Source organism: Pipistrellus hanaki (assembly GCF_964339955.1).
Source record: "Pipistrellus hanaki genome assembly, chromosome: 5".
NCBI classification, from domain to species: Eukaryota; Metazoa; Chordata; class Mammalia; order Chiroptera; family Vespertilionidae; genus Pipistrellus; species Pipistrellus hanaki.
This window is the reverse complement of record NC_140507.1, coordinates 76,069,601-76,094,095: the sequence shown is the minus strand read 5'-3', so window position 1 is coordinate 76,094,095 and position 24,495 is coordinate 76,069,601. Positions and strand designations below refer to the sequence as shown.

The following is a 24,495-nucleotide window of genomic DNA, read 5'->3' as shown; positions in this document are numbered from 1 at the left end:
ACGGGGGGAGGGAGGTGGGACAGCAGGCGCCGCACCACCCTTGTGCCTTGTTGCCTTCTGTACTTGGCACCCAGCGCTGGCTTGGCCTCTGGCGCCCCTGCTTCCTGCTCTCTGTTCACGAAAAGTTAGCGTGGGCCGCGGAGGAAGCTGGAGCTGTCCAGACCTGCAGCTGTGTCCCTGCTCTCGAGACAGAAGACTGAGGCAGGGGTAGGAACCCAGCTGCTCTCTCCTTACTCCGTGGGGAGTGAGGGCCTGTGGTGTGCCTCGGGGGTTGTGGCCGATACCCTGTGTGTCTGTACTGAATCATGGGCCAAACCCAAAGGCAGGTTGGGGTAAACTGAGGCACTGAATGAAGGAAGCGTTGAGAGTGGGGAAGGGGCTGACACCATAGCTGCAGCCACTGCCTGCCTTTACTACCCACACCCACACCCTGGGAGGGAGGTCCACCTCCTGGGAAGGCAGCCTCAGCTCTGGGGAAGCACCTGGCTCCCACCCCCAGGGTTAGCTCAGTTGGAGGCAGTTCTAGGCCAAGGAAGAAGCAGCAGGGGGAGGGGGGAGGAGTGTGGCCCCCACCCTGGCTCAGGGGCCCAATGAGAACAGGAAATGGGCAAAGAAGTTCCAGGTCACGTCTTGAACTGTGCCCACCCAGCACATAGTCGGCCCTCAAAATCATCAAAACGGTTTTATGAATGAATAGCCTATGGGCTGCTTCCACATCCCGGAGACCGCCGACACAGACCCAGCGTCCTTTATAAAAACTTTATTGGGAGGGTTAGAAAATGGGGGTGACACCCTGGAGCTGAATACATAAATAAATGAATAAATAGAACGATCGGTAAGCCCCCGCGTGTGTCGGGGGGCGTCCCCCGGCCTGCGGGGAGAGGGCGGAGGGCTCACGCCGACGTCAGCTGGATGGAGAAGACCTCGCCCCCCGCAGGCGTCTCTGCGGCGCCGTCGGGGTCCGCGTCGCCTTGGGCGCTGGCACTGGCGCCGTTGAGACAGACGGCCTCGCCCGAGCTCTCGGCCTCCTGCACGTTATACTCGCCCTTCTTGCAGGCGGTGGACTGCACGTAGAAGGCCAGGCCAGCCCCCGCGGCCAGCAGCGCTGCGCCCCCCACCGCACCGCCCACGGCGACCCACAGCCACGGACCTGCGGGGGGGAGCCCCTCAAAGAGGGTGGACGAGCCTGGGGTTCCCCCCGCCCCACGAGGCGCCGCGCCTGAGCCATCCCCAGCGCCGGTGCGACCCATCATCCGTTTTACGTGCCGCCCAGCAGGTGGGGATGGAAGCCCCTGGCTGAGCAGAGGTACCCAGAAATCAGCTCTTCCTCACCCCCCAAACGATGAGGGCGGGGTGGGGCGAACCCTGCCATTCCTCTATCTCAGGAAGAGCCAAGTCTCGGAGGGAGACGAAGCACGGGGGGGTGGGGGGGGGGAAGGACCTATCCCAGCCTCTGCCCTTGGTCCCTCTCCCAAACCCTCTTCTGTGCGGCCACACAGTGGAGGGTGCACTGGACCAAGTCTCCACCGGCGGGAAACCGCCCCCCACGTTAGTAAGTCACGGCCCCAGAGGGTTCCCCACAGTGAAGCTCATTCATTCGGCTCCCTCTCCCTCCACCTCACACCCCCAACCGGCCACGAAAGCCTCGCACACGAAAGGCTGCCCTTGACTTCTACCCTGGCCTCCCTCAGCCTCACCTGTGGGGACCGAGCGGGGGGACGGCTGTCCCACGGCCCGGGCCGCGCCCGCAGGTGCCACTTACCGGTCACACGCACGGTGATGCGCCGCGCGTGGCGGCCGTGGGCGTTGGTGGCCGCGCACTCGTACTCGCCGCCGTGGCTGCCCAGGGCGCCCGCCACGCTCAGGGTGCTGTTGTTGCTGGACAGGCCTAGGTTGAGCGCCCCTGGGGGGGCGCGCCAGCTGATCTGGGCGGGGGGCCAGGCCTCGGCGCGGCAGGTCAGCGTGAAGTTCCCGCCCGGCCGCACACCGCCCGGGGGCGAGGCGGCCAGCTCGGCCACCACTGGCCGGTCTGCGGGGGACAGGAGGTTGGACGGGGGCTCAGCGCCAGCCCTGAGGATGCCCAAGTTCCCTGCTTCCACCCACCACCGTCTGCCACCACCCCTGCTGGGGTGCACAGGGGGAATCCTGCCTCCTACCGGAGCCCCTTTCCCGGACAGGCTGGCTGTGGTAGGTGCTCAATCCTGGGCCCTGCGTCATTGAATGCAAGGAGGTAGGAACCCAGAAATCAGCTCTCTGGGTTGAGTTGGGGGGTGGGGGGGCCAGGCTCCTGTTCCCTAGTTTTCATTGCTCTCAGCTCTGGGTCCCTTCCCTTGTCCCCGAGAGTGGAACTGGGGGAGGTGTCCCTGTTCTGGGGACGGAGGGCCCTCTCTCTGGGGCTGCCCCCACTCACATTCCACGCCCACGGTGATGGTGCGGGTGGCGGTGCCATGCGCGTTGGTGGCTAAGCAGAGGTAAGTGCCCGCATCCTGTCGGGACACGCGTATCCGCGGAGGCCAGGGGCCACCCTCCCGGGAGCAGCTCACGTGTGGGGAGGGGCGACCCAGGGCAGCGCAGGCCGGCCCGGCAGCCGCAGCCCCTTCCAGCCACGTCTGGTGACTCGGGCAGGTGGACTCGTCCATTCTCGGAGGCGCTGCAAAGCAGCCACCACGGGGGGGTGTCAGGGTGGGGCCCCACCGGGCGCACCCCGCTCCCACCCGCCTGGGCCCCGCTCACACTCCACGCTCACGGCCACCGTCTTGACCATGGAGCCGTGCTGGTTGGTGGCGTTGCAGGTGTAGATGCCGGAGGCGGGTTCACTGGGGACGCTGGGGGCTGTGGGACTAGGGTCTGGGGGTGCCAGCGGAAGCAGCACCCTCTCGGTGGTGCCCCGGGAGCCAACGCACTCCACTCTTGGCTGCGGCTTCCCGTCAACCTCACAAGAAAACAGCCGTCCAGATCCTTCCACCCACGTCCAGTTGCTGGGGCAGCTCAGCTCCTCAAAACTGGGGCCGTCTGGGGAGCAGAGAGTCAGGCAAGGACTGAAAGTCAGGCCAGAGTTTCCCAAACATACCCTGCCCCTCGCTGCCCCTCCCCCTCCCCCAGCGCCCGCTCACACTCCACCGTGATGGCCACATCTTTGGCCGCAGAGCCCCGAGAGTTGGTGGCCTCACAGCGGTAGGTGCCTGCGTGCTCCCGGGCCACGTGCAGCAAGCCCTCGATGGCCTCCGCCTGCCCGGAGCGCACGCAGCTCACGTGGGGTGGCGGCACCCCATGTGCCACGCAGCTCAGCGAGGCCTCTGTTCCTTCCAGCCAGGTGATGCGTTCCGGGCAGCTCACACTGTCCAGCGCTGGTGCGTCTGGAGGGGAGATGTGTGTGGTTGGGTGTGGGCGTCGCCCGAATGTCCCTAGACCCTCTTTTCTGTTCCAAGGCCACCTCGCAGGGTTGGGCAGGCCATGCCCAGCACAGGGACACTGAACCAAAGGCGTGTCACGCCGGTCAAGCCATGCATTGTTTGGGGGCTTCATAAGCTACGAGGACTGATTCCTGCAAAGCACCCACAGGACCCTGCGCCGACCTTCAGCCTAAAAACTGTTAGGTAGCCAAAACCGGTTTGGCTCAGTGGATAGAGCATCGGCTTGCAGACTGAGAGGTCCCCGGTTCGATTCCCGTCAAGGGCATGTACCTTGGTTGCGGGCACATCCCCAGTAAAGGGTGTGCAAGAGGCAGCTGATCGGTGATTCTCTCTCATCGATGTTTCTAACTCTCTATCTCTCTCTGTAAAAAATCAATAAAATATATTTTTAAAAAATAAAATAAAATAAAAATTGTTAGGTGGCTTGGAGCACACACTTTTCGGAGACTCCGCCCAAACGCCACGCCCACTCACTCCTACAGACCCTTTCTCATTCAAGGTCTTCTAATCCCAAACACCAACCTATTATTCCCTTTCCCAAAATCCTCTCCAAAAGGCAGCCCTGAGACCTTGCTCCAGCTCGCCTCTGAAAGGTGGTCACCCCCAGACCCTGAGACTCAGAGAGATGCACCCTGGGCTCCCTCACTCACACTCCACAGTCAGCGACACGTCCTTGACCGCCTCGCCCTGGGCGTTGGCCGCGGTGCACCGGTAGGTGCCGGCCAGTGCGCGGGTGACGGGACCCAGCAGGCCCAGCGCCAGCACCGCCCCGCCGTCCAGCCGGGCGCAGTGCACGGAGGGCGCCGGGTTTCCGCGGGCCTCGCAGCGCAGCGTCTGCTCCGGGCCCTCGGGCCACGTCCAGCTCCTGGGACAGTCCGAATCGTCCAGCCGGGGAGCGTCTGCGGGCGGGGATGCGGGATAGAGAAGGCTCCGCGTGGGCCGGGAGGAAGGCTCCATTTCCACAGACGGCCAGGGACTGGGCAGGTCCTTGGAGATGGGGTGAGGGGTGGAGAGCGGGGAGATCAGGGAGGGAGCGGAGGAGGGAGGGAGAGTAAGGCGGGAGCTCAACTCACACAGGACCCGCAGTTCGGTGCTCTCATTCTTGCTCAGGACCTCCCCGTCCATCTCGAGGGTGGCGTCGCAGAGGAAGCTGCGTCCGTCATCGTTCACGGTGGCGTTGAGCTGGAGCTGGACGGGCTGCCCCGGGGCTGCGGCTGGAACTCCGTCCAGAACGACCAGAGCTCGGGCCCCAGCAGCAGCGCAGGTCACTGTCACCGCCTTCCCCTCGGGGACGCTGGGCTCGCTTAGGGTCAGGAGCGGCGCCGGGAAGCCTAGGGGTGGACCATGGGCTCCGCTGACCACCCCCCTTCTCTGCGGGAGCCATTGGGGGATGAGATGTCCCGCCCCTCCAACTGCTGAGGCCCCGCCCCTCCTCCTCTCACCGCTTTGAGATGGTCCAGCCGCATCCTCTCCCACCATGAGTCCCGCCCATTCCGATATTAAGACACCCCCCCCCCCCACGCACTCTTGGTCCCGCCTTCGCGTCCCTCTGGCCCCGCCCCTCAGCCAGAGCCCCGCCCCCTCAGCCAGAGCCCCGCCCCTCTTACTGTAGACCGTCACGTTCGCCCAGGCCTCGCGGCTCTCGCCCCCCAGGGTCACGCTGCAGACCAGCTCCCGGGCGCCCTCCTGCTCTGCGCTCGCCGTGGCCATGGCCGTGGCCCTGAGCGCGTCCCCCTCGAGGGTGACATCTGGATCCAGCCTCTGGTCCCCCAGCGCCAGGTAGACCCGGGCTTCCGAGGCTGGGAACAGCCCGTCCAGAGAGCAGCTTACGGGGCTTCCCGCGCCCACTTCCAAGAGCCGGGGGGCGGCGAGGCGCGGGGGCTCCGGGGACAGAGCTGAGAGTCCAAGAGAGGAACATGGCTTTCAGCCGGTGCGTGCTGGCGAGAGGGTTCTAAGTCAGATTCCTCTGCCTCCGAACTTCTTAAGCACCTTGGCCACCTCCTTCTGCGCCGCCTTCCCTTCCCCACACCCACTCACCGAAGGTCCGGAGCATTCTGGGCGCCGAACGGTTTTCAAACAGCCCCAGGCCGTGGGGCCGCAGGTCCAGCTCCGCGCGGCACGAGAAGTTCGCCCCGTGGTCCTCCTTCCTCGCCAGAACCGCGGCCGAGAGCACCGCGCCGCGGGCTCGGGGCGACTCCCCGGGGAAGCTGCGGCGGACCAGCTCCCGGGCGCCGCGCAGCAAGGTCACGGTGAGGCTCCCGCGGGGCCCGGCGCCAGGGACCCTGCAGCTCAGGGTGAAGTTCTCGCCTACAGGCTGCCAGACAGGCAGGGGCATCAGCTCCACGCGATCAGGCCGCTCTGCAAGGGAGGAAGGAACCCAGGTTCTTGGAAACGTGTGGTGTGGTACCCAAGGGCCAAGAGGTGAGGGTTTGGGCATCCAGAAAAAGGAGGGGAGGGAGGACCTCATGCCCCAGGGGGCGGGGCCGGGGAGGGAGGGAAAGTAGCGGGGTAAGAGCGAGGCTGCGGGAAACTCACGAAAAGTCCGAATGAGCCCACGAGCCTGCAGGGTGCGCCGGGCGCAGCGAAAGAAGCAGACGGGCTGGGTCTCCGGCTCCCGGATGTCCACCAGCTGCCGCGCCAGCCAGCGCAGGCCCCGCTGGGTGCCATTCCGGCGCAGCGAGGTCTCCAGGCCGCCGCGCTCGGGCCGCGGGCAGTTGGTGCTGCAGTTCAGCCACAGCGACCCCCCGCGCTCCACCAGCGCCACGCGGGGCTGCAGGTCCGCCCAGAGGGGCTCTTGCGCGGCCGCTGCCCGGGGAAAGCCTGGCTCAGCCCGGGGAGCCCCCTCCCGGACATCTCAGCGCCCCGGGGAGGCTGAGTCAGGCTTCCCCGGGGAAGGAGCAGAGGCCGGAGTGAGAAAAGAACTCGGGTCCAGCGTCTCACTCCGGCCTCAGGTGTTTGGAGGCGAGCTCCCAGGGCACAAACCTAGAGAGAGCCTCTGGGATGGGGCAGCGGGGAGCCCTGGTCTGCCAGGTGCCAACGGGGTGGTGGGAAAGCATGGGAGGGAGGGATGGGGGAAGGAGAGAGGAAAGGGGGGATCTTCGCCATTCCCAAGCCACCCTGGGAGGAGGGGACCCCGGGTGGGGGAAGGGGAACCAGCTGGTTCTCAGGGTTACCACGGAGAGGAGGGGAGACTGAGGCTGAGGTGAGGGCAAAGGAAGAAAATGAAGCTGAATTTTAAGAATGAGGAAGGACCCTAAACCCGGGTGAGGAACGCGAAAAGAGGTCGCGGGGGTCAGCTCCAGAGAGGAGCCTGTTGCCAGGCCTAGGGCGGGGAGGGAACAGAGCCTCTGAAGATGGAGAGATCGGGTCTTCGTGGGCCGCAAGGGGGTGAGATGCCAATCCGTGGGCCACGGTGCTCAGCAGAACACGAGGAGGTCCCCGGCCACACCGGGGCTCCGAGGTGCAAGGCTGGGCGCAGAAGAGAGCCCAGGATTTCAAGGGGGTAAGGTAGAGGTCTGGGCGAGCGAGGAGTCGAGGAGAAGCTGTATCTCCAGGGTGTGTTGGAGGGAGAAACATACAGAAAGCCCCAGGCTCGAGGTGGGGGCAAGAAGCGTGGGAGCGAGGCGAGGGCGGAGCCGGGAGGGGCATGTGGCCTCTTCTCCAGCCCGAACTCCGCCCCTGCCCTGTCCACCCGGACCCGGGACGGGCTCTTCTTACCTGAGAGGCCGAGGAGCCCCAGGCCCAGGGCAGCCCAGAGGCCGAGCAGCGCCCGGAGCGGCCCTGGCATCGCCGCCGCGGGGAAAGTGCAGGCGGAGAGGGGAGCTGACGCCGGGCTGAGCTCGGCGGGTGGGGTGTGGAGGAGGTAGAGTTGCGCTCGGGGATTGGTTTAACGTTGGTAACTTGGTTTCCAAGGAGGGGGAGGCGGCAGAGGCGACGGGGGGAGGCGGGAGGGCGAGCGCGCGCCGGGCTCCCGGCCTCGGGGAAGGTGTGCGGGCAGGAAGGAGCTAGCGACCCCCGGGGCCTGCGTGGAAGCCGACCCCGTCGCCCAGAGCCTTCTGGGGGCGGCCTTGAGCGCACGTCACCCCAGAGGAGGCGACGCGGAGGTCGGGGAGGGGAGAAAATGCTGGATTGACCATCTCCACCCGCCCCCCATTCCACCCCCAGCTTAGATGCTGTGCAAATGAGCCCGACTCCGAGCTCCGCCCCCATATTTTGCCCTTCCCACCAACGCCCCTTGGTGCCGGGATCGATTTATGGGGCAGGAGACCTGGGAAGCGCAGGATAAGGTAGGCGCACAATGCCTTCCTCCTAGATCCTTCTCCTTTTGACCCCGGGGAGTGGAGGATTGCAGCCAAGCCCCTAGTCCCCTTCCGGCTGCGCCCCCGCAAGCGACGGAGGGGGCGGAGACCCAGGTGCCAGCGAGCCGGGAGCACGTGTTCGCGCGCATCGGCGTCCGCGGGCGTCTCGAGGAGGGCATTTACCCAGAGTGCAGCGGGCACGTGTCTCCCGGCGGCGTGTGCGAGCACGAGCTGCGGGGAGAGCACCCCCGTTCCCTTTCCGCGCGGCGGCCAGAGCCCCGGGCCGCAGGGCCCGGCCAGGCACCCGGTGCAGGCTCGGATGGTGTCCACGCGACACCAAGAGACAAACGACTGATGCTTTTGATCCCGCATCAGGGCCTCCGCCGGGCCCTGTGACTCTCAGGAGGTTGCCAGAAACGCGTGCCACCCCACGCGGACCCTCTGATGGCTCCTTCCCAGCAGTCAACACATGGGGTACCTTTTCTGCATACCCACACGCCCCTCCATGTGGACATGTGAAGCCCGCCCGTTTTGTGCTCTTGTCCGCAGAGCTAACAAGTGAACTATGGGAGCCGAAACCGGTTTGGCTCAGTGGATAGAACGTCAGCCTGCGGACTGAAAGGTCCCGGGTTCCATTCCGATCAAGGGCATGCACCTTGGTTGTGAGCACATCCCCGGTAGGGGATGTGCAGGAGGCAGCTAGTTGATGTTTCTGGCTCTCTCTCTCTCTCTCCCTTCCTCTCTGTAAAAAAATCAATAAAATATATATTTTTAAAAACAACAACAAGTGAACTATGGGAATCAGTTGTAGATCTACTCTTGTCATCCAGAAAAGTTAAGAGATCAAAGTGAGAAGGGGGAGGAGGGAGGAGAGGACACAAAACATCCAATCAGAGCTGTTTCTGCCTGGTAGGGGCGGAGCCAGTCAGCAGAAGCCCGCCCCCAGCCCCAGGCCCTCCAGGCCTAGGCTGTGTCCATCTGCCCCGCGCTGATAATGCCCGCGGCAGATGTGTTTACCACACCGGCTGGGAGAACAGGAGGATGGAGGACCCCCAGGTACCTTCAGGGGGACAAGGAACTTGGAGAAAGCGATGTGACAAGGCCAAAAAGGCCACTTTCTCGGAGGCGGTGCCCTAATGGGGGACCTTCATGCCGAGGAGCAGGCTGGCTGAGGAAGGCTTTATTGACTTAGGAGGGGTCTCCAGATTGTCCCAGATTTTGCTCCGACTCAGCCAGCGTGGACCACCCCTTCTAGGCCAGGGACTGCATCTGTAGGTACTTCCACAGGTAGACGGCCCCCAGGGCGAGAAGAATCCCCACGAAGGCTGCGATGGAAGCGGAAGCCACGGCTCCGGACGCGGGGCTCCACGCTGGGGGCCGGAGGTGAGAATTAGGAACGGAGCGCTCGGAGGCGTGAGGACCCACGCGGAGCTCAAGCCTGGCCAAGTGCCCCCTCCTGGGGTCATCAAAACCCTTCCCCACCCCCTCAGAGTGCCAGGAGTACAAGGATGCCTCACCCAAGAATGTCAGCATCACGGGTGCTGAGCTGCTGCCGACCATCAGGCCGTCGAGACGGAGGCGCGCGTGGCAGGTCACGGGCTTCCAGAGGTCCTGGGGCCTGGCCTGGAACTCGTAAGTCAGCGTCACGTTGGCCAGGTCCAGGCCCGTGAAGCGTTCCAGGCTCTCGGAGTAGATGACCCGGCCGCCACGCTGCAGGGTGACCACCAGGGAGCCCACGGGGAACACGTGCGACACGTGGCAGCGCAGGACGAACTCGCTGCCCTCCAAGGCCGGGGGCTCCAGGACCACGCGGTGAGGTCTTTCTAAAGCGAGAGGGGGCCGCTGAGCAAGGCCCGCGGGCGCCCCCTAGCGCGGCTGCCAGCCAGCTGCCCCGCCTCCGGCCCCCTCCCGGCTCCCCAGCGGGGCCTACACCCTCGGCCCTCACTGTAGGCGTCGATCCTGGCCGCGGCCCACCGCGTGACTCCGGCGCAGGTGAGGGAGCAGCGCACCTCGGAGCTCCAGGCCCTGACATCCAGCAGCTGGAAGGAGACCCAGCTGGGCCCGCTGAGCTTCTGGCCCCGCCGCAGCCCCGTGTGGAGGGCGGAGCCCTCCAGGAGGGGGCAGCTGCTGCTGCAGTTGAGCCACACCGAGCTCCCCGGCGGCACGGCTAGGAACTTGGGGCTTATGCGCATCCAGAACGCCGCTGCTGTGGTCGCGGAGGGCGCGGAGGGCGCGGGGGAGCTGCCTCCGGGGCTTTGCGCCCGCGCGGCCCAGCCCCTCCGCGCGCTCCTGCCTCCCGGGTAGGCCACCGCCAGCAAAACCAGGAGGGAGACGGGGAGCAGAAACCCCATGGCAAAGAGCCCGCAGCGAGAGACCTCGCGCCAGGAAGCCAGGCTGGCTCTGTAGATAAGAAAGCCCAAAGCCCCGCCTTCTCAACCCCACCCAGAGAGAGAGGCTCCCAGAGGGCCGGGAGCCCTGGACGTATACCCCGTCCCTCTACGCAAGAATGGGATTCCAGACCCCACGTTAAATCACACGAGGTTTTTTTTGTTTTTGTTTTTGCAGAGAGGTCTTTAATTTTCCCCCCAGAGTCTCCAACGTCACACATAAACCCAGATTTGGTTTCGGGCCTCTGGGATGGGCCTTGAACATGAGCCTTTCCTTGGGGGGAGGAAGTAGGGCAGGGCTGAGGAAGGACAGCTAGGAAGAACTCCAGCTGGACGGGGCACATCGCCTCAACGCATGAGAGGCCGGGCCTGTGAAAAAAAGCTTTAACCCAAGGGAGAGGCTTCCGGGAGAGCTGGAAATCAGCCCCACCCCAGCTGTCTGCAGGGCCCTCAGGAATTTGGAGAGGACAAAGCGGGACCCGCGGGTTGGGCACAGTTTCATGGGATCCTACGGTTTCGCTCTCAGAGAGCGGACACGTGTTGAAGCATGTCACCAGGTGTCACTGTGAGCACTAGCGGAGGGCATGTGGGTGGAGGTGGCTAACAGAGGTCAGCGCCAGTGGGTTGTCCTGTCACCAGCTGAACCGTGCTGGTTTCCCTGCTGGGAGGGGAAGCAGTTTGGCCAATGGAGTGGGAAATTCCACCCCACGTGGTCTTTCTGTAAGGCACTCTTGTGCAAGGCACAGCCAATACATCTGGACCTGGTGGCCCTGCATGAGATTAGACTGAGCTTCCTGAGGGCAGGGACTTCTGTTCCTCTTGTTTACCATTCTACCACTCATGGAAGGCACTAATAAATATCTGGTAACTAGCCCAGCCGGTGTGGCTCATTGGATGGAGTGCTGTCCCATCCACCAGGAGGTTACTGGTTCTGTTCAGGTCAGGGCAACCTCAGGGTTACGGCTGGGTCCCAGAGGGGCGTGAGGGGGTGGGGACATGCAGGACCTCATCTCTCTCCCTTCCTCTCTGTGAAAAATCAATTAAAAACCCCCACTATTATTTACAAATGTCTGATAAAAGAACAAATGAATAAATATGTCATCATCCAGCGCTGGGGCCAGTCGAGTAGACAGCACTGTCAGAGCTGTCCGAGGAAGTGTGGGGATTTGCTTCGATGCTGCCTGTGTCTGGGCAGGGCTGCTTCTCTCTCAGGACTGTAGGGCCTTTGGCACTTGCGGGAGGGTGAGTTTCCATATTTTCCAGATGTGTGTCCCCATGTCAGAGGTATGTCTCCGTCACACCACTCTGGCCAGGCCAGCCTTTGGCATCCCTCACAGTCATGCCCATAGTCTTGCCCCTGAGTCTTGGCTTCAGCCCTGTGGCTTACAGGTCAGGCGTGCCCGCTGTGGGCAGGTGCCATGGTCCTGAACGCTGTCTGTATTCTGGCTGAGGCCTCGGTCCTGACTCCTGGCATTCTAGGAAGGTGGGTGCTGCTGAATGGCATGTGTCTGCCACTGTCCAATGCAACACTGCCGCCACCGGGGAGGCCCTGTCCGGGACAGGCTCAGGGCGGCGAGTTCAGCTTCATGGCGGCCTGCTCCTGGGCCTTCTGGAGCTTGTACTTCCGGATCTTCCGCTGGCGGTTATAGAGGTAAGCGGCCAGACCCGCTGTGCTCGCGACGCCCACAATGAGGCCTGCCACCGCAAGGATGGTGGCCAGGTTACTCTGGTGATCTGTAGGGAGAACAATGAGGGGAGATGGGGGTCGAGCCAGGCTCGCTGACCCTGCCCCACCCACCAGCCCGGGCCCCAGCACTGGCACTCACGGATCACATTCACAACCACTTCGTGGGTGACCGCACCGCGACTGCTGGTGGCCCGGCACACGTAGGTGCCCGAAATACCCCGCGTGACAGGCCTCAGGTCCCCGATGGGCAGCAACGCCTTATCCCCTTCCCGGTGACAGTCCAGCATGGGGGTCGGGTTCCCCAAGGCCTGGCATCTCAGGGTCTGCGGGGTGTTTTCCTCCCAAGTCCAGTTTCCTGGGCAAGTCTCCTGGTCCAGGCGGGGGCCATCTAGAGAAACAGAGCAAGATGAGGGACCAGAACCCTCCCACCGCCCAGGTCTGGAGGAGTCAGGTAGGGAGCCCAGGGCAGGGGCGGGTGTAGACTCCAGAGATGTGAGCTCATGGAGTCATAGGGCCTGGGCCTTGGAGGTTAGGGGGGGTCATTGTCCAGCAGCCCTACTCACGCAAGACAGAGAGCTTCTGGGTCTTGTGTTTGTGCAGCTCCTCCCCGGCCACCACCAGCTTGGCGGAACACAAAAACTCTCGCCCGTCGTCCTCAGCAGTGGCATTCAGCGTGGTTTGGGCCCTCGGAAGTGGAGACCTATCTGGGCCGCTGCTCAGCGTCACCACAGCCCCAGCACGGGCCTTGCACTCCACGCTCACCTCAGTCCCCTCGGGGACCTCAGACTCACTCAGGGTCAGGTTGGGAGCTGGGAAACCTGGGGGAGGAGCACACAGTGAGCCCCTCCCTTAGGTCTGCCCCCCCCCCCCCCCCCCCCCCGCCCAAAGCTCTGCCCTGTCTCCACTTACTGTAGATGGTCACATTCTCCCAAGTCCTCCGACTCTGGTTTCCCAGGCTCACTGCACAGGTCAGCGGGTGGATGCCTTCCTCCCCCGGGGTCGCCTCCACCCGGGCGGTGGCCACGAGGGAGTCCTTGCGGTAGTCGATTCTGGGTTCCAGCCTCTGGTCCTCCAGGGCCAAGTGGACCTGGGCCTCTGAGACCGGGAACAGCCCATCCATGGTGCAGGTCACGGACCCCCGGGTGCCCACTTCCAGGATCTTGGGAGTAGCGAGGTGTGGGCGGAGCTCTGGCAGGACTGGCCAGAGAAGGAGGGTGTGAACAGAGGGGAACTGGAGCCCTTTCCTGCCGCATCTTCATCCTGTCACCTGGGACTCCTCTTCCCCGGGAGACTCTGCGGCTTGGCCCTCTATGACTCAGGACCCTCGTACCCCTTGCCCTGGGTCACAGCCTTCTCAGAAGATCCCGTGGCCCAGGCAGCCCACCCCCCAACACCCCGCCCCAGTGGCCAAGAACATGCTCTTCCCAGAAGCCTTTGCAATCTAGGCCGCTCTCTTCTCCATCCCCTCAAAGCCAGGCACCCCAGGCAGGAGCACTGCCTGAGCCTGTCCTCCCGCACATTTCCCGGTGCCTCACCGAAGGTCCGGAGCTGCCTGGGGACTGAGCTGTTCTGGAACAGCCCCAGCCCTTGGGGCCGAAGGTCCAGTTCTGTGCGGCAGGAGAAACTGGTGCCATGGTCGTCTCTGCGTGCCAACAAGGTGGCCGTGACCTCAGCCACAGGCGTCGCCCCCGCGGGCTGCGGAGGGCCCAGCAGCTTCTCCCCTTGGAGCAGCATCACCGAGAGGTTGGTCCGGGGCGCCCCGCCCGCCACCTGGCACCGGAGGGTGAGGTTCTTGCCCACAGGCTGCCACTGGGGAAGGGGTGCCAGCTCCACTCGCTCTGGGAGCCCTGGGGGAGGGGAGAGGGAGGGGTGTCCTGTGAGCTGGGCAGGATACCCGCCAGCAGGGGGCACCGGGGCACCACACCTGGCCAGGAGCCTCACCCCCCCCCCCCCCCCCCCCCCGCCCCTCAACATAGCCCACGGCTGTCTAATCCCAAGCCACCTAAATCATACAGGAATGCTAAGAACTTCAGAGGAAACCAGTGAGAAATTCCCAAGTGCTTGCGAAAGGGCGAAACAGGTTGTTTGTTTGTTTTTTATCCACTGAAGCTTCTAGGAGTGAAAAGGTGGAAAAGAACCTCAGAGTCTGTCACCAGGTGTCTAGTGAAATACACACAGTATTTCAGCTGCCCTGGCCAGTGGAGCCTGTTTTTAAAAAGACCTCTGCTCTTCAAACAAAAAATTTAAAGAAGAAAAGAAAAAGAAGTTTAAAAACAATAAAAATGGTTTAAAAAGAAAACTAAAAAAACAAACAAAAAAAAAGCAGAATAAACGAGAGAGAGAGAGAGAGAGAGAGAGAGAGAGAGAAAGCTCTGCTCCCCCTTCTCCTATCCTGGCTTTATTTTTATCTTTTTTTCTTTTTTTAAATGTCATTTTATTTATTATTTATTAATTTTTAAATTAATTTCTTTATTGATTAAGGTATTACATACTTGTCCTCAACCCCCATTCCAGTCCCCCGCCCTCCTTGGCTTTATGTGTCTCTGTAGCACCCATGCACCCTCTGACACACAGGATCATCTATTCAGTGAACTTGTTTCTCCTCCATTTCCTCCCATGAAATGTCAGCCCAGGAGGCATTGGAATTTGCCCCTCACGTTGTGTGTGGCACACAGTAGGCACTCTGTTTATAGAAAGAATGAGGTTGAACCACACACACTGACTGCAGGCCTTTCAGGAGCCCACTTCCCAGAGAAAGAAGCTCTGGCCCTGACCGCACAGCTCAGTGGTTGAGCCTCCACTTACGAACCAGGAGGTCACCGCGGGATTCCCGGTCAGGGCACATGCCTGGGCTGCTCCGTGTGGGGCGTGCAGGAGGCAGCCGAACAAGGATTCTCTCTCATCATGGATGTTTCTAGCTCTCACTCCCTCTCCCTTCCTCTCTGAAGTCAATTAAAACAAACAAACAAAAAAAGAGTGAGAAAGAATTCCTGAATATGCTGTATGACCCTCTGAAATGTTAACAATGTAAGAACCCACAGACACTCAAAATGCAACTCTGAACAGCCCCTGAAGACACAACTTGTGTGCTTGGTTTTCACAGGGGTTTCCGTTTCACACCAGGTAACAGAACTCTGAGCCTGAGTTGCCAGTGAACATTTATAGCAGATCTCTGCCCAGCTGTGACTTAGCTCTGAGACCCGCCAAGCTCCCCAGGGAGAGGTCCTGAGGGCCCCGGGTCACTGTTCCCTTCTCAAGAAGCCCAGAAATATCACTGGGCGATGCCGACAAAGTGTCAGGGGCTTGGGCTTGGTTCCTAGCTTTTCTGCCTCTTCGCTGTGGGCGGTGAGTGACTTCTCCTCTGGAACAGTCCCGGCCCTCAGGGCCACAGAAGTGGAGTCTCAGTTTCCTGAGCTGTGAAGGGGGCCTACTGGAGGTAGGACTATTATTAATCCATTTAAGAAGTTAAAGAGTGAGAGTCAATGGGCATAAGGTTGCCTTTTAAGGTAATGAAAATGTTCTTAAATTAGATTGTGATGATGGTTGTACAACTCTATAAACACTAAAGTTCATTGACTTATTTTAAATCTGTTGTGTGTGTGTGTGTGTGTGTGTGTGTGTGTGTGTGTGTGTGTTTTAAAAGGCCCAGAGCTGCAGCCAATTTGGCTCGGTGAATAGAGAGTTGGCCTGTGTACTGAAGGGTCCCAGATTCAATTCTGGTCAAGAGCACACGCCCAGGTTTTGGACTCAATCCCCAGTAGGGGATGAGCAGGAGGCATCTGATCAATGATTCACATCATTGATGTTTCTCTCTCTTCTTCCTCTCTGAAATCATTAAAAAATATATTTATTTATTTATTTATTTATTTTAAGTCTCAGAAAACCCTCAGGCAGCCAGCTCTGATATCTAACCATCTACTACAAACCACAATTTGCAGAGAGGCCTCCTTAAACCTCAACCCCCCACATCTCCAGACGGCTCTTTGGCCTGCAAGCCAGACTGCCTTAGCCTCTCCGTGTACCCCTCACCCCCCACCTTCAGTCCCTCACCAAGTCCCGGTGACACTGCTCTTCAAATATTTGTCTGCCCTCCCTTTCCTGTAAGCAGCCACTGCCCACAAAACGTGTGACCTGGACCAGGCCCTCAGCCAACTGTCCTCTGCTTCTCCTAAGTCTGGCCTTCTGCCCTCTAGATTCCTGGCCTGCTCTCACACTCTTTTTTTTTCTTTCTTTCTTTTTTTTAAAATATATTTTATTGATTTTTCTTACAGAGAGGAAGGGAGAGGGATAGAGAGCTAGAAATGTCGATGAGAAAGAAACATCGACCAGCTGCCTCTTGCACACCCCCTACCAGGGATGTGCCCGCAACCAGGGTACATGTCCTTGACCGGAATCGAACCTGGGACCTTTCAGTCCGCAGACCGACGCTCTACCACTGAGCCAAACCGGTTTCGGCCCAGCCTGGCATTTGAGGACCTGCCACCCTTAGCTCCAGCCTCGCTAACCTGTTGATGTTCAGTGCCTCCTGCCCTCCCAACCCCGGGTCAGCATGCTTCCCCACCCCAAACCTTGGCCAGGGCTGTTCTCTCTGCCCGGAATGACTGTCTACCAGCTCCTAGGCACCCTCCAAGGCCTAATGAGGGGTCACTTCCTGCACAAGTCACCACGCTAACCTTTCTTGAGAAAGCTTAGTCACCCAGGGAAGTGCCTCATCTTTACGCTGAGGGCAGGGCCGGCCCAAGCCAGAGTGTCTCGCTGTGTGCCAGCTATCTGCTGTGTGCCAGCTATCTGCCCCATCTCACAGAGGTGGGAACCGAGGCAGAGTCTGGTGTCCAGAGCCGCAGAGGGAGCAAGTGGCAGAGCCAGGAACTCACACCTGACGTGCTGGGCTTTCAACTCCCAGGCCGAGCTGTGGAAGGGCTTCCAGGGAGTTCCCTGGGGTTTTCAGCGCCCCCCGGGAATGTTTGGGGACTTCCCTCACCGGGCCAGCATCTGCTCAAACACCCTCCACCTCAGAAGCAAAGCTGACATTCGCCCAAAGGCTTCCTCGCCCAGACACAGTGAAGGCGGGATGGCCTTCATGCCTCTCTGTGTCCCTGTCCCCATCCCAGAAGGTCTCATGTGGAAGTCAGCCAAGAAGCCAGGCCCCCACGGTCACACAGTTAGTGAGGGCCCTGATGGGACTGGAACCCAAGGCTGTCTAATCTCAAAGCCAGGTGACCAGTTTTCCTTCTTCCTTCCTTCCTTCCTTCCTTCCTTCCTTCCTTCCTTCCTTCCTTCCTTTTTTTTTTGTTCTAATTTGAATTTTATTTATTGCCTATGGTCATAGTTACTCATTCTCACAGTTCAAAAATTCCCAAAGGTAAAAAAAAAAAAAAAAAAAAAAAAAAAAGGCACAAGTAGAAACTTGCTCCTGCCCTCTCCTGGAGCCCCTCCGTGGCGCCGCGCCCCTGCCCTCCACCGCTAATGCGGTCACTTCTTTCAGTAAACACAACCTCCCTCACCCACCACTCCACAACACACAGAATAGCGTGCCTCTCATTCTGGGCATACTTGACTTTCTTGTTTGTTTGTTTTGTGTTTTTTGTTGTTGTTGTTGTTTTAGAATAAGCTTTCTTTCTTTTTCTTGCTTTCTTTTTTTAAAATATTTTATTGATTTTTTTTTTTTTTACAGAGAGGAGGAGAAAGGGACAGAGAGCTAGAAACGTTGATGAGTGAGAAACATCGACCAGCTGCCTCCCGCACAACCCCCACCGGGGATGTGCCCGCAGCCAATGCACATGCCCCTGACTGGAATCGAACCTGGGACCCTTCAGTCCGCAGACCAACGCTCTATCCACTGAGCCAAACCACTGAGCCAAACTGGCTTCATGGGCATACCTGACTTCTTTTGAGTTTGACTGCAGCTTCCAGTAAAAAGGAAGGAACTTCCTCATTCTTGTACACAGTGGCTTACTACTCCATGGTACAGCCAAACAGTTACCTCCCAGCCCCAAGCAAAGCTGCCGGGAATAATCCCACCCCCAGTTCCGCTGAGCAGGGACACCGGAAGCCCAGTTCCCAGAAGCAGGGTTTCTGGTACCACAGGACAGGTGCCCGTGTCCTTTGGAGAACTGAGGCCCCTTCCTTGCCTGGGGCTGTGCTTCCTTACGCTCCCACCCTGGTCAGCAACGTCCCAGACGGCCTGCAGTCTCGCAGTCTTATCAGCACAGCTGTTACCAATCCTTTCCATTGTTGTCAATAAGTGGGGGAAAAAAAAAAAAATTCAGGGCTAGTTTTAATATGCATCTTATATTAAGATGCACCTGGCCCTAGCTGGTTTGGCTCAGTGGATAGACCATCTGCCTTCGGACTGAAGGGTCCCAGGTTTGATTCCAGTCAGGGCACATGCCTGGGTTGTGGGCTCCATCCCCACTGTGGGATGTGCAGGACCCAGCTGATCAATGATTCTCTCTCATCATTGATATTTCTATCTCTTTCTCCCTCTCCCTTCCTCTCTGAAATCAATAAAAATACAGATTAAAAATAATAATTAAAAAACAAATAAAAGTCAGCTTGCCTGGCTGGTGTGGCTCAGTGGCTGAATGTCAACCTATGAACAAGGAGGTCATGGTTTGATTCCCGTTCACGGCATATGCTGGGATTGCAGGCTCCATCCCCAGGGGGGGTGTGCAAGAGACAGCAAATCAATGGTTCTCATCATGGATGTTTCTTTCTCTCCGTCTTCCTTCTTTCTGAAGTCAATTATATTTATCCAAATCAATTAATTAAAATAATCCTATATAATAAAAGCCTAATATGCAAATTGTTCAACCAGGAGTTCCACTGCTCACTGTGATGTGCACTGACCAGCAGGGGGCCTCATGGAACACGGTGGGCATCAGCGACACTGAGCTGGCAGTGGAGGCGCTGCTGGCCCAATGGGCCCTGTGGAGAGCAGCACGGACCGACCAAGGCAGGATGGAGCAGGTGAGCAGGCGGCCCCAGGCCAAGGCAGGTGGGAGGGGGACGAAGGGGGGCAATTGCCCCGCAGATGATGAAGCGGATGAGGGGGCAGCATGGGCCCCGGCAGGTTGCCAGGCAGGGCTGCAGGGCTTCCATGCTGGGGGTGTGAGCTGGGGCCCAATCCCCGCAGGCTACCCCGAATTCGTGCACCGGGCCTCTACTATTTCTATAAAAGAGTCCGATCTAGGGCCTCCTCAGGGGTCTAGAGAGCCAGTTCTTGAATGTGCTGGATCCCTGTTGATATATATATATATATATATATATATATATATATATATATATATATATTTTAATATATTTTACTGATTTTTTTTTTTAGAGAGAGGAAGGGAGAGAGCTAGAGAGCTAGAAACATCGATGAGAGAGAAACCAGCTGCCTCTTGCACACCCCCTACTGGGGATGTGCCCGCAACCAACGTACATGCCCTTGACCGGAATCGAACCTGGGACCTTTCAGTCTGCAGACCGACACTCTACCGCTGAGCCAGACTGGCTTCGGCCCTGTTGATACTCGTAAGTGCACCCAAGGAAGCTCAAAGAGGGGTTTCAAAGGACAAGGAGGCTTTCCAAAGACGTGACCACCCTCCCTGGCCCCATCAGCAAACCTCACCGGCAGTCCCAGCCCACTCAGGACTCCCTTGCCCACCTCCCCCACCCAGCATGCCTCGCCCAGCCCCGGGGCCCCACCACTCACAGTACACGGTGAGGGACATCTCAGCTTGCGACTGTTCGTTGTTGTTGCAGGTGGAGAAGCAGAAGGGAGTGGTGTCTTCTTGTACGGAACTCAGCTCATAGGTCTCCCAGTTGGGCCCGCTGGCCACTTCTTTCTTATTCAGAACAGTCTCCAGACCCAGCAGTTTGTGCTGCTCACAGGAGGTGCTGCAGTTCACCACCACGGAACCGCCCCGGGGTATGGTGACTGTCTTGGGGTGCACTGATGTTTGGGCACCTCCAGGCCCTGGGACAAAAGTGTGAAGAGGAGAAAGGCGTTGCAAAGTGGGTTCATCCATATCCCTGGGCCCCCAGCCTGTGCAAGGGGCACAGCCTTGACTAAGACAGAACTCTCTGCCATCAGTGTGGGAGACAGAAAAATTCACGAGCAAACAAGATAATTAATAACTGATGTTAATAAGAACTCTGACAAACACACACACAACAATAACAACAACAATACTGGGTGATAGGACAGTGGCTTGATGACAGGGTTCTGGGTGAGCACAGATATGGATGATGAGAAGGGCGATCCAGAGAAAAGGGAAATGAGTCCCAAGTCCAAAGGTCCTGGGGCAGGGTGTCTGCAGCCAAGTCAGCAGGGGGAAGAGTTGGGGGAAATGAGATCAGGAAGATCGCGCAGGCGGCGGAGGCCATGCCAAGGATGTTTTTTTTCATTCTGAAGGCCAGGGGGAGCCACTGGAGGGTTCCAGCAGAGGAGGAACGTAGCACCAGGGTCCTCTCTCCCGAGAGGAAGGGGTTGGGGGGGCAGCCCTTTGGGGATGGAGGATTCTAATCAGGACGGTTCCTCCCTCTCTTTGACAAGTGACCTCCCCTTTCCTGCCCCAGTTTCCCCATCTGTAAGTAGAGTCCTCCGAACCCTGCTATTGAAAGTAACTCCCAGGACAGGGCAGGGAGGAAGCAGGCACAGATAAGAAGAGGGATTGTGCCAGAACCTGTTTGGCTCAGTGGATAGAGCCTTGGCCTGAGGACTGAAAGGTCCCAGGTTCAATTCCGGTCAAGGGCATGTACATTGGTTGCATGCACATCCCCAGTAGGGGGTGTGCAGGAGGCAGCTGGTCGATGTTTCTCTCTCATCGATGTTTCTAGCTCTCTATCCCTCTCCCTTCCTCTCTGTAAAATATCAATAAAATATATTTTTTTTAAAAAAAGAAAAGAAAAAGAAGAGGGATTGTGTTAGCTTCCTCAAACCCCGGTGCCTCCAAAGCTGAAAAAAATGTCTGTCTGAGCCCCTCCCTCCTACCCCACCCTCAGCTTTGGGCCCACGGAGTATCACCGAGGAGGATCCTGGGCTCGTGCCCATTTCACAGAGGGAAATGGTGAGGTCACTCGGCCAGAAAGCGGTGGACTCTGCACTGCAGTCTGCGTTAGAACGTTCCATCTTCCTCTCGCCTGCTCCCCAGCCCTGGTCACCCTTTCCTCTGAGACTCTCTGTTCCCCTTCTCCCCTCCCTCTGGAGCTGGTGGAGGGGAATCTCACTTCTCAGCCTCTGGTCCTTGGGCCCATCAGGCTTGGAATTCCCCTGAGCAGAAGCAGGTCTGGACTTCCCCAAGGGCAGTAAAGGAGGAACAAAAGGTGCTGGCTGCGTGGGGGTCCCCAGCCTGCTCAGAGGGCAACCGCGTCCCATGTCACATGACTGCCTTCTGAGGGCAGGCGCTGTGTGAGCGCTGACATTACATTCTCCATTTAGAGTCTCCAATAGGCCCAGGCCAGACATTGAGGCGCGGGGTCTGGATTTGAACCCGTGGCAGTTCATTTCCTTTCTTTTTTCAAAACATTTTTATTGATTTCAGAGAGGAAGGCAGAGGGAGAGAGAGAGATAGAAACATCAATGATGGGAGAGAATCATTGACCTGCTGCCTCCTGCACACCCCACACCGGGGATCGAGCCCGCAACCTGCACACGTGCCCTTGACCGGAATCAAAACTAGTTTATAGGTCAATGCTTAGCCACTGAGTCATGCAGGCTGGGCTTGACTTTCTTTTTAAAAATTTAAAAATACATATTTTTAATTGATTTTTTTTTTTTTTTTTTTTTTTTTTTTTTTACAGAGAGGAAGGGAGAGGGATAGAGAGCTAGAAACATCAATGAGAGAGGAACATCCATCAGCTGTCTCCTGCACACCCCCTACTGAGGATGTGCCAGCAACCAAGGTACATGCCCTTGACTGGAATCCAACCTGGAACCCTTCAGTCGCAGGCTGATGCTCTATCCACTGAGCCAAACCAGTTAGGGCTTAATTTTTTACTGACTGATATTTAGAGAGAGAAAAAAAGGAGAGAGACAGACAGATTTTCTTGGTTGTTGTTCCGCTTATCTATGTATTCATTGGTTGATTATTGAATGTGCCTGACCAGGGGGACCCAACCACCACCTTGGTGTATCACAAGGACGCTCTAACGGTTAAGAGTCTAACCAACCGAGCTACCTGGCCAGGGCCTGCCGGTGGACTTTCAGCGAGTGGTCCTTGCCCCAACTTCCCCCAAACAACTGCCTGAATACCAATGGCCCGGTCCCCAGCCGGCGGGGAGCCGGTCCGCCCGCCGCGCCCCCCCCTACCCCCGCCCTGGAGCGCCGGCCGGCCGGACGGCAGCCCCGTCCTGCACTCACCTGGGAGCAGAGCCCAGAGCAGGGCCAGGAGCGCGGGCAGCGGGGGCCGGGCGGCGACGGGACGCATAGCGGTATGCGGCCAGCGGAGGAGCGCGGGGCCCGGAGCGGAGGAGGAGGTCCCGGGAGGAGCGCGGGGCCCGGAGCGGAGGAGGACAGCTCTGAGGAGGGGCCGTGGGTGGCGCGCACTTTATAGGGCGGCCCCGGCGGCGTGGGGCGAGGGGGCGGCGCCGCCTTCCCGGAAACCCCGTGCCTTCTCCCGGGGAAGGAGGGCTCGGGTTTTTCCGGATCGGCCGTGCCCCTCGCTGGCCGCCGGAGCCCGGAATTTCCTAACTGAAGCAAAGGGACCCCAGAGGCGGTGGCGCCCGGAGGGCTGCTCGGGGCCTCGGGGTCCGGCCCCGGGGCCGGGTTCATCTCCGTTCTGCGGCGATGGGGCTGCGCTGTGAGCTCACAGCTGCGCCCATTCCCGGGACGGGTAAACTGAGGCTCCGAGCTGCCAGGGGCTTGGACTCCCCGGCGCCGGCAGGTCCCTGGAACCGAGCGGACGATCCCTCAGTGGGGAGGGGTCCCGGGAATCCCCCCCGGGGAGCCTCCATCCAGGGTGTCCCTGCCCCCAAAGGGCGGGACTCCGCCCGGCTGGCACCGGCATTTCCGAGAAGCGGGCCCGGGCGCCTCCAGGATCCCGTGTGCGCGGGGGCGAGGACACTCCCGGGATCCGCTTTCCTTGCCGATGGGCGCCCCGGGTCCCGAGGCCTCGCTTCCCCTTTCTGCCGGGGCCGCGGGGGCGTCCTCGCAGCTTCGAGAAACGGGAAGGAAGTCACGTAGTCCCGGCGTGCAGCCCCCAACCCCCGCCGTTCCCACGCTCCGCGGGGAAACTGAGGCAGCGCCTGGGCTCTGCAGGGGGGCGGGGCGAGGGGACGCTCAAACTCCCGCCCATCCCGGGGGTCTAGCGCCATCCATGGGCAGGAACGCGTCCGGATCTGTGGGGCCCCGCGCCGCGTCCCCAGGCCGCCTCCAGGCCCCCCGTCCCCGGGGCCGCAGCCCGTGCGTGTGACCTCAGACTCATCCGTCACCCCGCGGAGGCCCGGAGGGTCTCGGGGCGCGCCGACAGCGCCGCCCCAGGCTTCCTGTTGTGCGGCGCGTGCCGCGTCTCCATGGAGACCTCCGGGGGGCCACAGGTTCGCCCGGCAGAAGGGGAAGGGAGGGGGGCCCTATGGACGCCTCCGCCCTTCCTCCGAGAGATGGGGCTTGGAGTCTCCCATCGTCCAGAAATGCGTCCCTCTCCCCACACCCCGAGGGTTCCTAAGGAATTTCCACGGGGATCTTTCTTACGGGGGGTGGGGGGTGTGTGGAGGGGATGCAAAAGTCCACACCCAGAATGGCCCGGGTCCGAGGCCCTCGGAGAGTGTGGGAAAATCCTGCGCGGGGGTGTTCTTTTCCGGAGGATTTTTCTCGGGCGCGCGCGTTACTGGGTCCCTTGGCCCGGAATCCAAGTGCACGGCCGCTAGCGCCCCCTGGCGGCCCAGGTGCCGCCTGCAGCCGGAAAGGCGCGCTGCCTTCTCCACGCTGCTGAGCAGGGTGACTGAGCGCCAATTCTCTAGGAGGCATCATTCCAGACGCTGGGGACACACAATAAACAGAACGGACAGAAATCTCTGCCATCGTACTGGGATGGTCTTAGTAGGGGCAACAGGCAAGAAATGAAAATGAGCCGAAACCGGTTTGCCTCGGTGGACAGAGCGTCGGCCTGCAGACTGAAAGGTCCCGGGTTCGATTCCGGTCAAGGGCATGTACATTGGTTGCGGGCACATCCCCGGTGGGGGGTGTGCAAGAGGCAGCTGATTGATGATTCTCTCTCATTGATGTTTCTAACTCTCTATCCCTCTCTCTTCCTCTCTGTAATAAATTAATAAAATATGTTCAAAAAACTAAAAAAAGAAACGAAAATGAAATAGATGAAATGTTAGGTTGTTATTAGTGCTAAGCAGAAAAGTGAAACGGAAGGGGAGAGGAAATATGAGGGTTAATGTACTTTTAAATAGAGCATTCTGGGGGAAGACTGAGAATGTGACATTGGAGCAAAGAGCAGAGGGAGGCGAGGAGGGAGCAGTGACAACACTAAGAAGGCAGTGTATCCGACAAAGAACACGGAACGCGCAAAGGCCCTGTGGTAGGAGCCGCCTTAAGGAACAGTCTCCAGGCCAGTGTGGCCAGAGTGCAGTGAGGAAGGAGCAGAGTTGGCGGAAAGGAGCGCAGAGAGGGGGTGGGTGGGGCAGGGGATGCCTGTGCTTTCAGCGTGGGTGCGGGAGAGGGGACTTTGGCTCTTCCTCTGAGTGAGCCATGGAGGCTTCTGAGCAGAGGAGGT

General features: G+C 59.7%; 3 protein-coding genes and 1 long non-coding RNA gene across 5 annotated transcripts in view; 1 reads left to right on the top strand and 3 right to left on the bottom strand.

Annotated features, from left to right (window-relative positions):
* TYK2 (tyrosine kinase 2) overlaps nt 1-24,495 on the top strand; it is a 122,378-nt gene that overhangs the window by 63,654 nt on the left and 34,229 nt on the right. The gene's annotated exons all lie outside the window — the stretch shown is intronic.
* ICAM5 (intercellular adhesion molecule 5) lies at nt 746-22,833 on the bottom strand. The gene is made up of 18 exons (XM_084885353.1): nt 22,134-22,833; nt 19,485-19,748; nt 13,321-13,632; nt 12,695-12,982; nt 12,349-12,603; nt 11,925-12,173; nt 11,665-11,832; nt 7,131-7,292; nt 5,949-6,218; nt 5,451-5,771; nt 5,021-5,308; nt 4,487-4,744; nt 4,064-4,312; nt 3,114-3,356; nt 2,734-3,012; nt 2,411-2,650; nt 1,763-2,029; nt 746-1,150 (listed from the first exon to the last, which is right to left on the bottom strand). Exons 1-18 carry the CDS (start codon nt 22,198-22,200, stop codon nt 894-896), a joined length of 4,437 nt encoding a protein of 1,478 aa, XP_084741479.1. The 5' UTR covers nt 22,201-22,833; the 3' UTR covers nt 746-893.
* On the bottom strand, nt 8,488-11,664 carry ICAM4 (intercellular adhesion molecule 4 (Landsteiner-Wiener blood group)). Of its 2 annotated transcripts, XM_084885721.1 has the most exons (3): nt 9,657-11,664; nt 9,229-9,534; nt 8,488-9,081 (listed from the first exon to the last, which is right to left on the bottom strand). In XM_084885721.1, the coding sequence occupies exons 1-3, from the start codon at nt 10,060-10,062 to the stop codon at nt 8,963-8,965; spliced, it is 831 nt and encodes a 276-aa protein (XP_084741847.1). In that variant the 5' UTR covers nt 10,063-11,664; the 3' UTR covers nt 8,488-8,962. The 2 variants fall into 2 exon arrangements, with proteins under 2 accessions (XP_084741847.1, XP_084741846.1); XM_084885720.1 differs by having other exon boundaries at nt 8,488-9,534.
* LOC311623568 lies at nt 21,461-22,121 on the bottom strand. The gene is made up of 2 exons (XR_014795165.1): nt 21,809-22,121; nt 21,461-21,650 (listed from the first exon to the last, which is right to left on the bottom strand). It is a non-coding gene; the product is annotated as an uncharacterized lncRNA (long non-coding RNA).

What these genes read in the sequence shown, in the direction of transcription:
- ICAM4 (XM_084885720.1), bottom strand. Translation starts at nt 10,062, where the DNA reads ATGGGGTTTCTGCTCCCCGTCTCCCTCCTGGTTTTGCTGGCGGTGGCC. An exon ending in GGCCAGGATCGACGCCTACA is followed by an intron (nt 9,535 to 9,656) that starts GTGAGGGCCGAG and finishes CTCTCGCTTTAG; the next exon opens with AAAGACCTCACCGCGTGGTC.
- ICAM5 (XM_084885353.1), bottom strand. Translation starts at nt 22,200, where the DNA reads ATGCGTCCCGTCGCCGCCCGGCCCCCGCTGCCCGCGCTCCTGGCCCTG. An exon ending in CAGGCAGCTCCGGACCTTCG is followed by an intron (nt 12,983 to 13,320) that starts GTGAGGCACCGG and finishes TTCTCTGGCCAG; the next exon opens with TCCTGCCAGAGCTCCGCCCA. An exon ending in GGCGAACGTGACGGTCTACA is followed by an intron (nt 4,745 to 5,020) that starts GTAAGAGGGGCG and finishes GTCCACCCCTAG; the next exon opens with GCTTCCCGGCGCCGCTCCTG.